The 16,682-nt window shown below is 42.6% G+C and overlaps 1 protein-coding gene across 4 annotated transcripts in view; it reads left to right on the forward strand.

Annotated features, from left to right (window-relative positions):
- The first annotated feature begins 9,320 nt into the window (after positions 1-9,320).
- Positions 9,321-16,682, forward strand: part of LOC140727826 (pyruvate dehydrogenase (acetyl-transferring) kinase isozyme 3, mitochondrial) — a 76,122-nt gene continuing 68,760 nt past the window's right edge. The window contains exon 1 of one of the 4 annotated variants that reach the window (XM_073045619.1): positions 9,321-9,711. In XM_073045619.1, coding sequence (XP_072901720.1) covers positions 9,606-9,711 — 106 coding nt within the window. In that variant the 5' untranslated portion in view covers positions 9,321-9,605. Of the gene's footprint in view, positions 9,712-9,829; positions 9,987-16,682 lie in introns of those variants that run through there. The other 3 variants (XM_073045620.1, XM_073045618.1, XM_073045621.1) reach the window with 3 other exon arrangements.

Here is a 16,682-nt window from a genome sequence, read left to right on the forward strand (position 1 = left end):
CCAACTCTATGTAATTACTGTGTCACACTCTAATTATATTTGTAAGAAACTGAACCAAATGTGTTAAATGCATAATGGATTTCCTTTTCCCTCATTGCTCAAATTGCAGGTTGTTTTATTTAACACAAAAGGATGCTGTCTGATTAAAATTAAGTTTTTCATTAATAAAGTACAGATTGGTTGACATCTAAAAGACAATTACAGATGTGCTTGAAAATTAAGTCACAAATGTTAAATGTGGAATGTATTAACCCTCCATGAACTGATGTGGCAAAAGCTTTAGAATAGATGTAATTAACTGTAGTATCATGATTTACCATGGCTGGTGATGTGATTAATGTTTAATTGCTAAATTATATCAAACTTCTCAGTAGGTCAGAGGTAAAGTTATTTAATTTTAACACCATACATTATAATCAAAATGACATCCATTCAATGTCATTTTCATGTAGGGAAAGACAGACTCTGGAAATTATAATATTCTCCATACATTGGTGATTTGTTTATTATTTTTGTGTACTAAAATAGTGAAAAGTTATGTTGTGCATGTAATCCAGACTAATCATCCCAAACATATGTACATTGTGGTGCTACAAAAAATACAATGCAGAATACATTGTTACTGTTACAGATAAAGTGCAGCGCAGGTAGACAAATAAGATTGGGGGTTGCAGGCCATTACTTCCCATGTAGTGAAACCTAACATCATGCATGGCTCAGATGCTTCACTCCCAGATTAACCCAATGCCTTTTATGTATGCTTTGAAAGTGAGATTCGGTGCAGCAGCTGGTGACCCTGTGATCTCTGTCTCGGGGTCAACTTCAGAACATCTTTCAAAAGGGTGAACTCTCGCAAAGTATTGGGCTCTGATGATGTGCCTGATAGGGCTCTGAAAACTTGTGCAACCAACTGGAGGGTGTGTTGAAGGACATCTTCGATCTCCCTGTGCTGCTGCTGGAGGTTCTCACTGCTTCAAAAGGGTGACAATCATACCCAAGCCCAAGAACTGGGTGAGCTGCCTCAACGACTATTGTCCAGAGGCACTCACATCTACTCTGATTAAGTACTTTGTGGGTTTTGTCATCACTAGAATCAACTGCTGCCTAAGCAAGGACCTGGATCCGATGTAATTTGTCTAATGAGATTGCATTCTCACTGGCTCTCCACTCTGCCTTGGACCACTTAGATAAAAGCAATACTTAACGTCAGGCTCAGCATTGAAAACGCTCATTCCCTCAGTTCTAATCAACAGGCTACACTACCTAGGCCTCTGAACCTCCCTCTGGAAATTAACCCTTGACTTCCTCACTGTTGAGACCACAGCCTATCGGAAATGACAGTTCCTCCTCGCTGTCAATCAACACTGTCACATCTCAAGGATGCCTGCTTAATTGGCTGCTCTACTCTCTCAACACCCATGTTTATGTGGCGAGGCAGAGTTCAAACACCATCTATAAATCCGCAAATGACACAACTATTGCTGGCAGAATTTCAGGTGGTGATAAGTAGGCACATGAGTGAGATAGATCAACTGGTCGAGTGGCTTCGCAGCAACAACCTTGCACTCAATGTAAGAAAGACTAAGGAATTGATTATGGACTTCAGGAAGGGGAAGTTGAAAGAACACACACAGGTCCTCTTTGAGGGATCAGCAGTGGAAAAGGTGAACAGTTTCAATTTCCTGGATGTCATCTCTGAAGATGTACCTTGGACGCAACATATTGATGTAATTACAAAGAAGGCACAAGAGCTATATTTTATTAGGAGTTGCAGGATAATTGGCATGCCACCAAAAGACACTTGTAAATTTCTATAGGTGTACTGTGGAGAGCATTCTAACTGGTCGCATCACTATCTAATATGGAGAGGCCACTGTACAGGATCTGACAAAGGTGCAGAAGGTTGTATATTCAGCTAGCTCCATCATGGGCACTGGCCTCCTCAGCATTAAGGAAGCTTTCAAAAAGCGATGCCTCAAAAAGGTTCCTTTCATCATTAAGCACCATCACCCAGGACATGTCCTGTTGTCATTGCTACCATTAAGGAGGAACTACATAAGCCACAAGCCACACACTCTACGTTTCAAGACAGTTTCTTCCCCTTTGCCTTCAGATTTCTAGACAATGAACCCATGAACACTAACTCAATATTTTCCCTCTCTTTTGCACTACTTATTTAACACAACTTTATATGCCACAGAACAATAAATTTCATGACACATGCCAAGTGATATTCCACTTAATTTTGATTCTGCGGTGCAAAGGCTATGACAAGATAGACTAGAAAATTAGGAGTTCATCTTTATTGTACAAGAGGTCGGTTCAAATCTTGAAACAGAAGGATAGAAGATGTTCTTGAGCCTGGTGGTAGGTGTTTTAAAACTTTTGTCTACCTGATGAAAGGAGGGAGAAAATCGGATGACCAGCATGGGAGGGGTCTTTGATTATGTAGAATCCTTCCTGGTGTTGCATGAAATATAGACAGAATCAATAGAGGACAGGCTGCTTTTTGCAATAGACTGGGCTCTGTTCAGAACTCTGCAATTCAGAGCATAACACTGTAAGACATAGGAGCAGAATTAGGGCATTTGGCCTATTGAGTTGCTCCACCATTCCATCGTGGCTGATTTATTATCTCTGTCAAAACCATTCTCCTGCTTTCTCTCTGTAATCTTTGACACCCTCCACTAATCAAGAACCTATCAGCCTCCGCTTTAAATATACTCAATCACTTGGCTCCCACTGCCATCATAGCAATGAATTCCACAGACTCACCACCCTCTGGCTAAAGAACTTCCTACTTATCTCTGTTCTAAATGGACATCCCTCTATTCTAAGCTGTGCTCTCTGGTCCTAAGCTCTCCCACCGTAGAGAAAGGCAAGATAATGTTGGTGATAACAGGAGGCAGAGGTTTGTCTACAGGATTACTTTGAAACAGTGGACTGGGTCGTGTTCAAGGACTCATCTCGGGATCTGAATAAATACACCGTGGTTGTAACAGAATTTATTAAAACAGCCGTAGATGAGTGAGTCCCCACAAAATCATTCAGTCTTCCCCAATCAGAAGTCCTGGATGAACCAGGAGATTCAAAAACTGCTAAGCCAGATGAGAGGCATTCAAATCTGGTGACCAAAAAAGCTACAAGAGGTCCAGGTACAATCTCTGGAAAGCCATCTCACACACAAAGTGGCAATTCTGGACCAAATTTGAATCAACGAAGGATGCTCAACAATTGCGACAGAACTTAGAAACTATTACCTGATATATAGTTAAATCAAGTGATATAGGACACAGCAGTGTTTCACTTCCAGATGTGCTCATCAATGCTCACTTTGATCTTAGAAACATGGAGGAACCATCATAAACTCCCACATCCCCTAATGCAAAATCAGCTCACATCCACCGTCCTTGTTTACCCAACAAATCAGACAGCCTCAACCAGTTGCTCTTAGCCTTCAGTGATCTTGTTGCCGGTGGTGTTAGTATCTCTTCTCTCTTGTTTTGTGACCCCTCATGGCTTGTTATTTTTGCAGTCTATTATTAAAATTATCATTCATCATTGAATCATCTCCACTGCTCTGCATTTGGTCAAACCTCCTCTAAATTTAATGACAGAATGGGTGAACTGAAATTTGGTATGTGTCCCCAAATCCTCAGGAACTTTCTACAGGGGCACCATTGAGAGCATCCTGACTGGCTATGTCACCGCCTGTATGGGAACTGTACTACCCTCAATCACAGGGTACTGCAGGGAGTGGTGTGGACAGCCCAGCTAATCTGTGGATATGAACTTTCCTCTATTGAGCACATTTACAGCAGCAGGTGCATAAAAAGGGCCCAGAGGATCACCAGGGACTCCAGCCTCTCCAACCACAAATTGTTTCAGCTGCTCCCCTCTGGCAAAAGGTACCACAGCATTAAGGCCAGGACCAACATACTCCGGGACAATGTCTTTCACCAGGCCATCAGACTGATCAATACACGTTGATCTGATTACATAACTGTACATTGTAGCTGACTATAAACACGTATACCAAACAACTATGTGTACAATCTTAGTGTTAGGCAATATCCTCCCACATTTCCCTTCCTTACCCATGTACATTACGACAGAGATGCAATGTCAAGATTTTAATTCTCTCATGTTGTGAGATGGATATAAGAAATAAAATTAATTCTAATTCTAACTATTGATTGACCCAGAAGAGTATGCTCGCCCAAAGGAAGTCGTCCATTAAGCACATTCTCCAGAAGCAGTAGGAAGCCATTGGCCATCTGTTTGCCACTCTCGATCTTGATAGAGCAACCCTGTGATAGTCCACTTCCTCCCTGCTTCAACAGGTTCCCAACCCAATTACGCAATATCCTGTCCCTACAGACTAAGCCAAGATTGCCTTCCTCTCTCTTGAGTGGGTGAGGTCTGACTTGCGCCACCACTAAGTGGGACAATAAAACCACCATTTGAAATAAATATGAGGAATTCTGCATATTACCATGTCCGCACACACAGAACTTCGTCATGTGAACACACATGAGGTGTTTTTTTTCTGGTTTTTGACCATTAGGGAAGTGGAAGAAGGGCAGCGGATCAGATACTTCACCTTTGTCAGGGCTCAAGCTCAGTGCTGGATAACATCGTGGAATTCAGGATCCTCACGGCAGAGTGGAACTAGAATGTGGAGATGCTGCTGGCCCATTACCATCATGTCCCCTCAGAACACTTGAAAGATGAGCTGTCTACCCAGGAGATGCCCACTGACCTCAAAAGCCACATCAGTCTGGGACTCCTAATTGACAAGGATCTTATGGAACACCTTCCAGATCATCAGCCAGAACCCCAGTTCCCTTCCAAGAACCATTTCAGGCTGCAGGACCTTTATCCAAAATGCATCAGGAACCCATGCAATTCAGGGAGAGGCCCTTAACCCTCCAAGAGTGTTAGCGTCGGTTAAGAAATAACTGATCTGCTTACTGCAGATCACCAACACATCAACTGCCTACTGCATTCAGGTAAAGATGAGGGGCCCTCTATCTGTAAGCTCTCCCTAGCTCCTTGTTCCAGCACCAAAGCCCAACTCAATCTCCCTGTCCTCCTCCACACCCTATGGCTCTACATGCACAGGACGCACAACAGGCAGCCTTCTAGACTGAATTCTGTGTGTTCAGCTTGGGCCCCCTATTGATCTTGTCTCTCACCCTTCTGCATCATGGCTGTTGATGGATTTCCCTTGGTGTTTGGGATGACACACATGGCCTGTGCACATGAGTATCAGAGAGCTCCGTAAATCCATCCAATTCCTCCTTATCGACTCCCCCAACACCCTTCTGATCTTGGGTTACCCCTAGCTCTCCACTCATGACCCTCATTTCACCTAGTCGTTTGGTTCACTGCTGAGTTGGGGATACTTCTGCCTGCAACTTCAATTGACATCACCCCGCAAATTTGGAGAGGAACCCCTTGGCCTCTCCAAACTCTCACAGGAATACCATGACTTGGTCATCACCTTCAGTAAAAGGGAATCCAGCACCCTGCTGCCTCACAGACTACATGACTGTGCAATCGACCTCCTCTCGGGCACCACTCCTCCTTGAAGTCGTCTATTCTCTCTTCTTCTGAGACCCAAGTCATGAACGACAACGTCACCATAGTACTACAGCATGGCTTCATTCAATCATCCTAGTCTCCAAAAGTCCCCGTCTTTGTCGAAAAGAAAGATGGGGATCTTTGTTATGCATCCACTACCAGAAACCCAACAAAATCAGCATTAAAAACCACAACCTTTTCCCCCCTTGATGGTTAGAGCATCCTAAACACTCCATGGGGCCCAGATCTTCACCAAATGGGATCTACGGACCACACATAACCTGATCTGCATCCACCAAGGGATGAGTGAAAAACAGCATTCATAACACCCATTGGCCCTTACAAATACTGATGCCCCTTGGACTTTCCAACAGTCCAACTGTTTTCCAAGCCTTTGTTAACGGGATCCTCTGAAACATGCTACACGGGTATGTTTTCATCTACTTCGACGGCATCCTCATCTTGTCCAAGAATGCCTAAGACTACACCTGTCACAGCCATTCAGTCCTTCAGCATCTCCTTGAAAACCAACTGTACTGCAAGTTAGAGAAATGCCAGTTCCACGCCCCAGTTATTTATTTCCTGGGTTACATCCTTTCACTCCAAGAAATAACCACAGGCCTAGAGAAAGTGTGCACCATCATTGAGTGGCCCCAACCATGCTTCTTCAAATAGCTACAGTGCTTCTTGGGCTTCTCCAACTTCTACTGCCACTTCATCAGGAACTGCAGCCAAATCACTGCTCCTTCCATCTCCCTAACCAAATCACCTACCTTACGGATAACCTGGTCTGCTGCTGCAGACCACACACTCAAGGAGCTCAAGAGATGCTTCACCACCTCTCCCATTCACAGCTATCTGAACTCTTCTTAACATTTTGTGGTAGAGTTGGTTGATTGGAAAGCACTGTGCCCTTCCTGATCTGGACTGACCACCAGAACCACATATCCATTCACCAGACCCGCCGGCTCAACCCACATCAGGCTCACTGGGCCCTGTTCTTCAAGCAATTCAACTTCACCATCTCCTATCAACCCAGCTCCAAGAACATTAAGGTGGACAACTGTCATGACAGTTTGACCCAACAGAAACATAGATCAACCCTCATGCCATCCTTGGCCTGATCATCTGAGATCTTGGGAACCAGATCTGCAAGGCCCTACAGCATGAGCCTACTCTGGCCAACACACCTGACAACTGCACATAAGTGCACTCCAGGTGCATGACAGAGTCTGGATTTTCTATAATGCTGGTTCTGGTGGCTCACCATGACTATAGTAGTATACCAGTTCATCGCTGCTTGCCCTCAAAGTACTCAGTCAAATTCCTCCAACCAGTGGCCTTCTGGGCTCCTACTAGTCCCTCAATTCCATGGTCCCACACTGCCATGGATTTCATCATGTGTTTGCTACCTTCCGATGGGGCCACGATGATCATGACCATGGTGGACCAGTTCTCCAAGGTGTCCTACTTAATTGCCCTCCCCAAACTTCAGTCAGCTTCTGAGATGGTGAAACTGGTTCTCCAACATGTAGTTTGCCTCCGCGGTTTCCATTGGACCAGGGCTCACAATTTGTCTCCCACTTCCAGTGAGACTTTTGCTTTCTCTTCCGTACCTCAGTGAGTTTGTCCTCTGGCTATCATCCACAGACCAGTGCTCAGTCAGAAAGAGTTAATCAACAAGTGCAGAAGTTTCTGTGATGTTTCATCACCTCTAACCCTCCTACATGGAAGAAATGTCTGCTTTGGGTTGAACTGTCCCACAAGCTACATATCTCCTCTGCCACTGGCATGTCACCCTTTGAAGTGGCTACCAATCCCCATTATTCCCTACAGAGATGCCAATGGTGGAGGTGGACCTGTTTGCCAGGGCCCTGATTCACCCCTGTCAGAATGCCTGGTAGAGGGCACGGAAGGTCATCCTAGCTGCCAAGTGTGCCTACTGTTGCTATGCCATCAGTTGGCTGTGACCAGCTAGATCACTCCAGCCAGGGGGACTCTTTACGGCTGTCCACCCAAGATCTGCCCATGTGCACAGAGATCTGCAAGTTCTTATCTGGTTCATTGGTCCCTTCAAGATTACCCATCACATCAATCCAATCACTTAATGTCCCTCAGGATCACACCTAACTTCCTTGTGTCCTGACTCAAGCCCGTTGTCCTTGGACCACTCAATCCATCCGAGTCTGCACCTCAGGAACCAAGGATGGTGGAAGTGGACACAGTTTGCCAGTTGATAGACTCACGTCATTGTGGACGGGATGTACAGTACCTGGTTGACAGGGAAGGGTTCGGCCCAGAGGAGAGGTCTTGGTTTCAGTTTCATCTTATATCTAATGCTCATCGAGGAGTTCCACCAGACCCATCAGATGGTCCTATCTGGCTGTTGGGTACTGGCCATGGGGGGCGCGCAGGGTCCTGTCAGGCCTGCACAAGCAGGCGCCTCTTAGTCTCCACCCAGCTAGCAGGAGTCACCTGCTATTCGTTTCCAAGTCATCACCTGCAGCCTGTTTAAAGCCAGCTCTCATCCACAGTGCTTGTTCACCCATCAAACTAGGCAGCCTCAACCGGTTGCTCTTTGCCTTCACATGTTCTGACACAGAACTGGCAAAGAAATTTGATCTGTTACTTTGACCATGGGATGAAAGCAGAGGGAGGGAGTAATTTTGAATTCGAGGGTTGTGACTAGTGGTGTCCCTCAAGAATTGGTTCTAGGACCTCAACTTTTCATGATTTTTATTAACGGCCTGGATGTGGGGGTAGAAGGGGGGGTTGGCAAGTTTGCAGACGACACAAAGGTTGGTGGTGTTGTGGATAGTGTAGAGGATTGTCAAAGATTGCAGAGAGCCATTGATAGGATGCAGGAGTGGGCTGAGAAAAGGCAGATGGAGTTCAACCCGGAGAAGTGTGAGGTGGTACACTTTGGAAGGACAAACTCCGAGGCAGAGTACAAAGTAAATGGCAGGATACTTGGAAGTGTGGAGGAGCAGAGGGATCTGCCTGAGTCTGTGGTGGAGTCAGATACACTAGTGAAATTTAAGAGACTACTAGGTGGGTATATGGAGGAATTTAAGGTGGGGGGTTATATGGGAGGCAGGGTTTAAGGGTCAGCACAACATTGTGGGCTGAAGGGCCTGTAGTGTGCTGTATTGTTCTATGTTCTATGATTGTTGGTGCCAGACAAGGTGATTCGAGTATCTCAGAAACTTGATCATGGATTTTCATGCACACAGTCTCTTGAACATACAAAGAATGGTACGAAAAACAAAAAAAAATCCAGTGAGCGGCAGTTCTGTGGGCAAATAAATGGCTTGTTAATGAGAGAGGTCGGGGAGAATAGCCAGACTGGTTATCTAGCTGATGGGAAGGCAACAGTAACTCAAATAATCATATGTTACAACAGTTGCCTCTGAGTGTACATTGTCAACAGCCAAGGCATCACCATTACTTCGACATTACGCCAACGGCTGAAACCTGGGCTTGATGAAGATTACTGCCATGTTCATTTTGAAAGATAAAGATGAACTGTGTACCTCTGCATGGGCAGCTGTAATTTGCAATGGACCAGGAATAACTTTAATGTCATCAGTTCCAACATGAAGCCCAGGTCACACAGAGTTTAGTTAAGCAGAGGTGGCCGGGGAATTTGTCAAGTACAACGTAATTGCTCAAACCAAATGCACTACCTAAAAGGGTAGTGAAGACAGGGTACTCTGGGGCATTGAACATTTATATTAAAAAAGACAGGCGACATCTAGGGAGCAGGATTAATATAGTTCCGATTGTGGATACAATAGGCTGAAGGGCCTATTTCCAAGGTAGTAATGCCTATCGTCTAATTTAAACGCCAGTTCAAGTAGCGCTGGAACGCGAACCGACCATCTCACGTGTGACGCCAAGAAGCGGCTCACGTTCACGTATGGACGGGGCCGAGGAGGGCCGGAGGAGGGGCGCTTGAGTCAGGAAGTACGGGGGAGAAAGCGAAAGGCGCCGCTGACGGAATCACCACCGCGGCCGAGATGCGGCTGTACGGGCTTCTGCTGAGAAACCCCATCCCCAAGCAGATCGAGTATTACTCGCGCTTCTCCCCTTCGCCTCTGTCGATAAAACAGTTCCTGGATTTCGGTGAGTGGCCGAGGGTGCGCGCCGGCGGCGGGGAGGGAGGGAGGGATGTGTTATTGTTTATGTCGCCGCCGTGCCTGCTGGCTTCGCGACCGGCTGCGATTCTGTGCAGGTGCGCTAATGGCACCGGCGGGGAAAGGCTGTGTGCTCCCCGAAACCGGGCACTGGAGTGGGTTGCCGCACGTACGCATTGGAGGGCAAGACGATCAAAACAACTGTGTCACACTCGCTTGCAGACCCTCCCCTTCCCCAGCCGAACGTCACGGGAAATTTTAAAGGTAATTCGATGCACTACACGGCGAAACTTTTGGTACTTGAAATTCTACAAATGCCATCAGTAAAACAGTGTTTTATTGGCATTGGGCCTTTCGGGACGAACAAGGCGTTTTATAAGCCAACTTTTGATGTGTTGTAATGGAAGCGAAACTTAATTTTTAACTGTTATTTTAATGTGTGCCAGTGGGCAAAGATAACTGGCAGAAGCCTCTGAAGGAGTGTGCTGTATTTCCGATTCCCAGGTCTCCATTGGTTGGATTCAAAGAAAGTTGACAGGGAGTATCCCATTGGAAATTTTAAAAAAAGCACGACAGGTTATAGTTCAATCAAATTGGTAATATATAACATTTTTTAGAGTTGCGTGTGGAAGAGTTTGAAACTAAGACAGGTTAGAAACTGATGAGCTGTGATAAAATTGAAAAATAAGGCATTTAGGGGTCACTTCATATTCCTTTAATGTTGGCTGGCCCTGCTTACTCAGTGATTTTTGGAGCTGTTTCAGAAGCTTGAAATTCTAACTACACTTTATACTCAAGACAATGCATTGGGCTCACCTTTGCAACTTGTTGTAATCATTTTTGAATTATAGTAGGTAGTGTGTCCAGTTCTTTTTTGGTGTAGACAAACACTGTTAAGAAGAGGTACATAATATGTAGAGATACATATTAAAAACCAGTGTGTCGTGAGGCATGATTTAAATTTGCATCCTGGGACTTTAAAGCTATGAAGATGTGACTGTACAGTGTTTAATGACCAGCACATGAGGAAAAAAAGTGTTTTATTGGGGATTAGAGTATAAAAGGAGGAGATAGGTTGAAATGACAGTTGTAGAGATGTTAAGAGAAATGGAGGGCATAAAGCTGTGGTTGAGAGTTTGAAATCACAGTTGTTTTTTGTCTCTCCTTTTAGAGGGGCAGTGAACTAAGAAAACCATGGCAGTAAACAGCAAAAAATTGTGATCCCATGAGGGATGTCAGCAAGGAAGGCTCTTTGGTGCATCCAGGGAAAATAAAAATCTTATAGCTGTGTTTGCAAATAAAAGATGTTGCCTCCACTGCCCATTCTTAAAATTGTCACATTTGTATTTATCGTTGTTTGTATGAAGAACGATTTCCTGGCATCTGACTTTCATCTGTTTCCACCTGGGTTATCAATCTTGCTATTGTGGTTTATCTTTTAACATATTCTATAATTGACTTGAGGATTTATTTTACTTTAGGTTGTAACAGTTTCTGTATTGTAAAATAAATGCAGTGGATTAATTGGGCCAACAGTTAATCAGGGCAGGTGTTTATTTGGGATAACTTGTAAAAAAACAATATCTAAATCAAGAAAATAGCCAGTTTTTAAGTGGTACCATTTGCGTGTGTTTGCATTCAGAAAGCAGTGATTTTTGTCACTGATAGCTGGTGAGAAGTAAGTAGTAAGTCAATTTAGAACTGTTTTGCTCACTGTAATTTCAAGCAGTCAGGCTTGGAGATGCTTGAAACAGTTAGGAGTGAAAATGAAATGGCTTCACGACTTCAATGCGAAGGATTCAAAGATATTGACAATCACCTTGAATGTTACAACAAACATGAAGATTTAGAGCATGCAATCATCTAAAGCATTGAATGAAGCCAGTCCGTTGTCTGTGCTGATTTTGTTCATTTATGGTCAATCAGAAGAACACAGCAGATTAATTTCTCTGTCAATAATTTTTAGGAACTAATATACACATTTTATAGTACTATAGAGATATTAGTAGTGTTCAAATTTGTTCTGTATTTCATTTAAATACACTAATTGTTACTCAGTTAAATGGTAAGTTGTCTTTTTTTTAAATACTTTTAAAACTATTTTCATGAAACTTCAGCGATTTAGGGCAGCACTTAATTGGGCCAAAATGTTCTGGTCCAGATGTGTCCCAATTAACCAGAATCCGCCGTACAAAGAGTTTCAAATAGACTGTAGCTAGTGATTTCCTGTTGAAGTTGCAAAGGCAGGATGTGAAGGTGTCTGGTTCTGTATAAAGCTGTAAAGTAAATATTTGGTTTTGTGAATTCCCACCAGGGGTGCATCCTCGTTGACATAAATTTTGATTGTTGTTTCACATGGAGACTATTATCTACAAATGTGACATATAGTTTTACTTCATAAACTCCTCAGTAGATGTACATTTTATCTTGTAAATTATTTTGATTTTTTGGTTATGGTAAAGGATTTTTTTTAGCATTTTATGTACTTGAAAGCTTGCTAGAATGTCTCTAAGCATTATTTTTTTTTGCGACTTAATCCATAGTTGCTGTTGATAGAGCTTATGTGTTCCTTATTTTTTATTTGGCATGTAGTATCTTGTATGCAAAAATGTTTTGTATCTTGCTGTATTGTTTATTTAAAGTTTTTATCTAGGAATTTGTAATTGGGAAGGTTAGAGGAAACTTTTGAGTCAGCCAAAAATCTTAAATGTCATTGAAAAATTTGCCTAATTTTACTGTCCACTGTGTGATGAATATTGCCCTCAAACTTGTTAAGGTGGTACAATGTGCAGTTAGTATAGCCAATGACTGGGGGTTCAGTCCTGACCTCCTGATCTGTGTGAAGCTTCTTTGTTCTCTCAGAGATTGCATTGGTTTCCTTTATGTGCTCCGGTTTCCTCCCACAGTCCCAAGATGCAAAGCTTGGTGGGTTAATTGTTCTTTGTCTGCAGGGGACTGATAGAGTATGAGTGGATTTGCTGAGAATATGATTTCAATGCATGGCAGAACAAGAAAATAAAAACGTATAGGAAGGGTGCAGACGAGTCATTGTTTGTTGGTGTGGAATCAGTGAGCTAAAGATCTTGTTTTGATGATGTACTTCTCCTAAGATCCTGCAAGTTCTGCCGTTCATTGAATTTACAAACCAATCTGTGGCATCAAATTTACCACAATTTTCCCCTTATCCCTAATATGATTTGGTTTGCAAAAAACCGGTCAGTTTCAGATTAACAATTAATACAGGTTGAGTACGCATTATCCAAAATGCTTGGGGTTGGAAGTGTTTTGGATTTCTGAATATATAATAGGATCACCATCATTTCTGACTCTGAATTTATGTGCTACTAGTAATCAGTATTTGTCTTGCACTTGTTCATGTACTGAACAGTAAAAATTATTACATACCATTAATATAATGAAAATATAATGTGTGCAGGGTAACAAACACAGCACAGCAGCTTCAGGAGAATACCTGAATCAGCTGTTGAACAACAGCAAACAATGGCAGGATTTCAGTCTCCACCTACGATGCAGTGTTTTGATTAAAAAGTTACAATATCCTGTATTTATATTTTACTTTTTTATTGTAGAATTGTTCTGGTGTTAGATTTTCATCAGCAATGATCTTGCCAAACTCATCAATGAATTTCTCTGTTGCTTTGTGATCAGCAGACACTTAAAAAAAAATTGATGTTATGCCTTTTGTTAAATTTCTGCAATCACCCTGTTTGAATATTCACCTTCAATTTTCAGTTAATCGTGATAGATCTTACTTGTTTTATGATCAGCGTATTGTTAAGCGGCATATGTTCACTCTAACACTGACAAATCCACTCTTTCTATACACGATTGAGATATTTAATTTGTGCTTTTATGCTGTATTTTTCTATTGTTTAGTAACTTCTGTTCATTACATATGTGAGGTCATTTCTCAGAACTCTCTGTTGTGAGCAGGGACCTGAGAATCTCCTGGGAACCTTCCCAGCACCTTGTGTAATTTTCCATTTGTGACGTCGTGTCAGCACTCAAAATTTTTGGACTTCTGAGGTTTTTGGATTTTGGTTTTCCGGGTTAGGAGTACTCAACCTGTAGTTGATTGAACATCAGTAAGTATGTTCCAAAATGAAGCTGTTGCTCAGACTTCATTATTGTTTTACGTTTGTAGGGATAGTTTGGGGGTTAGAGAGGAGTGTTAAAGGTCAGGTTCGGCTTTAGGGACAAGAAGTCAGACCAAAGTCTAGGCCTCCATTTCACGCTCCACGCTCAAAGGCCAGTGATATTGATGTGGGACAAAGGACATCCGTGGTCAAATGTTGGGCCAGTAGACCAGTAAGGGCAAGGGCTGGTGCCCCTCCACCCCTCTGGTCATTGGGTTCCATGATCAGAGTTCTGTTTGGGCAGGAGAAATGAGTGTTGGTGACCCCCTAGATGCAAGAGTTGGCAAGAATGGAGTTTGAGGCCTAGTGTTCAGGGTCCCATCATCGGCGTGTTGTAGTTTGATCTTCGTTCAGCACCCTTATTCATTGTCATCATCAAGACCTGGGGATGGTACCCAAATCAAAGTCCAAAGCTCGAACAGAAGTTGAGGCCTGATGATGAAGCTCTATGACTGCGAGTCCACTGGGGAAGTCAAAAGTCCAATGTCTGAGAGTCCACTGGAGGTTAGGGTTAGAGACCCAGAGATGACCTGTTCTAGGGTTAGAGGACTGCGTGGGTGGGAAGGAGGTAAGTGATTTGTTTTGCTTTTGTGTTATTGCTTGTTGTTCTGCGAACTTGGTGGGTGTACTATGTTGGTACTAGAATGTGTAGTGATGCAGGCTGCCCCAGGCTTATCCTTGGGTTGTACTGGCTGCAAACACAAATGATGCATTTCACTAGATGTACAGGTGATAAATGGATCTGAATCTGAACAAGGTTCTAAATTTCCATCACATTTTAGTCTGGTGAAGTGTTTTCTAAATTCACTCCTTAATGCTTGGCTTTAATCGTTCTACAAGCCTTCTCTTACTCGATCCTTCCATTTGTAAAATTATCCTTTCTACTTTTTCAAATCTGCTTGAAAACTTCAGCTACTTCATTTAAACCTTAAATTCTAGACCAAAGAACATTAGTTTATGTAATCTACCGTCATAATTCAGTCTTCATATTTTGGGCATCATTCTAGTGAATCCACTTCTAAAACTGTTATTTCTTTCTTATGATGGGGTCTGCTGAGCTATTCGCAGTACACCAAGTGTTTTGTAAAAGAAGGCTTATGGCCAAAACTCTTTTGTATTCTCCATGATTAAAAAGATTAGTGTTCACATTATTTTGTACTTGTACTTGATAATTGCTTTAACTTATGAGACTCTCATGGTTTTCAGTGTTTGTGACCCTTCACCATTTAAAAAAAAACAAGTGTCTCATATTCCTTAATCTCCTAATTATTTTGTGTAATATAACACTTCAACCCCCTGGCACTATAAAGTATTTGATCTTAAAGCCAATCAACACTATCATACTTTTATAATCCCTGTTAGTATTTTAATAGCAGTGTAGCAATATAATCTGTCCCTTTTGAATTGTCTATTGTTGCACACTTAATCTTGGAAAATATACCTCTGGCACCTCTGGGATTAGACTGGTTCACTATTACTCTAAATAACATTAAGGCTTTATTTGCCAATGTTATGGAATTATGTTACTGATCCATGGAAGCAATATACTTGAGGTTGTATTTATTACAAACATTTAAATACCTGCAGTATTTAATGCCCTGAAATGCTGTACAGTTTGCTAAAATGTTTATACTTGATTAAGTTCTGCAATACAGGTAGACCCTGAGTTACAAACGTCTGACTTACGGACAACTTGTACTTACGAACTGAGGAAGGAGGACGCCGTCCGCCATTTTAAGTCATTGCCGTTGATACTGTGTTGAGTGTTTAACTTTGTATTTGGCTTAAATTTTTCTTAGTAAGATTCACCCTAACCCCGCTCCCCATTCTGGTTGGCTGATGGTGCAGTGAGATCAGTGCCAGGCTCGAGAACGGAGGTTACCGAGTTTGATCCATTGCCAGACCGCTCCCATGCCGGGTTGTTGTCGATCCAGTGACTCCTGTACCATTCGTGCCGGGTTGATATTGAGCTCGGAACTCGACCTCGTAAAAAAAAAAGCACTGCCACCTCCAGTTTAAATTCCCACGCGGAATATTGTGGAGGATCAAATACCCAAACCCAGCACAGCCCCCACGTCCCATTTAACTTGTCTCAGTGCGGTGGTCCTTAAGACCCAGCGGACCTCCGGAGCCGGCACAGCTCGGGACCCACCGCCTGCAGTGTTTCTGTTCCATTGACGGGAAGTGGTCGCGATTAAAAATAAAGTGGAAATAATAAAGCATTTGGAAAGAAGTGCAATGCCATCAGTCATTGGAAAAGTGTTAGGCTACAGTCGGTCAAAGGATAACAGATAAAGTGAGAATAATGAAGCATGTGAAAGGCCCTGCCCCGATGAAAGCTACAATTATTACTAAGCAACGCAGTGGTTTAATTATTGGAATACATACATTTCTTAAGTGTTTTATATGCATAGAAAGGTAAAACATATACTATATACTAAGACAAACGTTTGACTAACTGACGCTAAATAATACTGGATGTACTTGTTCCAACTTATGTACAAATCCAACTTAGACGGACTCAGGAACGGAACTCGTAAGTAACCCGGGGACAGCCTGTACTTCATTCCACTTGTATCTTACAGAACATTCTCTCTCCTTACCATGTCATTTTAATAGACTTGATTGACACTTTACAGGATACATATGTAGATGGTTTTATGAAAATTCAGTAAAGAAATATAGGATGTAGCATTTGACTATCCATTAGCTGAGCTGAAGATACCCTGACCATGCTTGTTTTAAAAGGCAGAAAAATCGTGATCTTGTCTAGGTATAAATTTATTTGTGTAATAATTTAAAC

The sequence above is a fragment of the Hemitrygon akajei genome, chromosome 5 (genome assembly GCF_048418815.1).
Source record: "Hemitrygon akajei chromosome 5, sHemAka1.3, whole genome shotgun sequence".
Lineage (NCBI taxonomy): Eukaryota > Metazoa > Chordata > Chondrichthyes > Myliobatiformes > Dasyatidae > Hemitrygon > Hemitrygon akajei.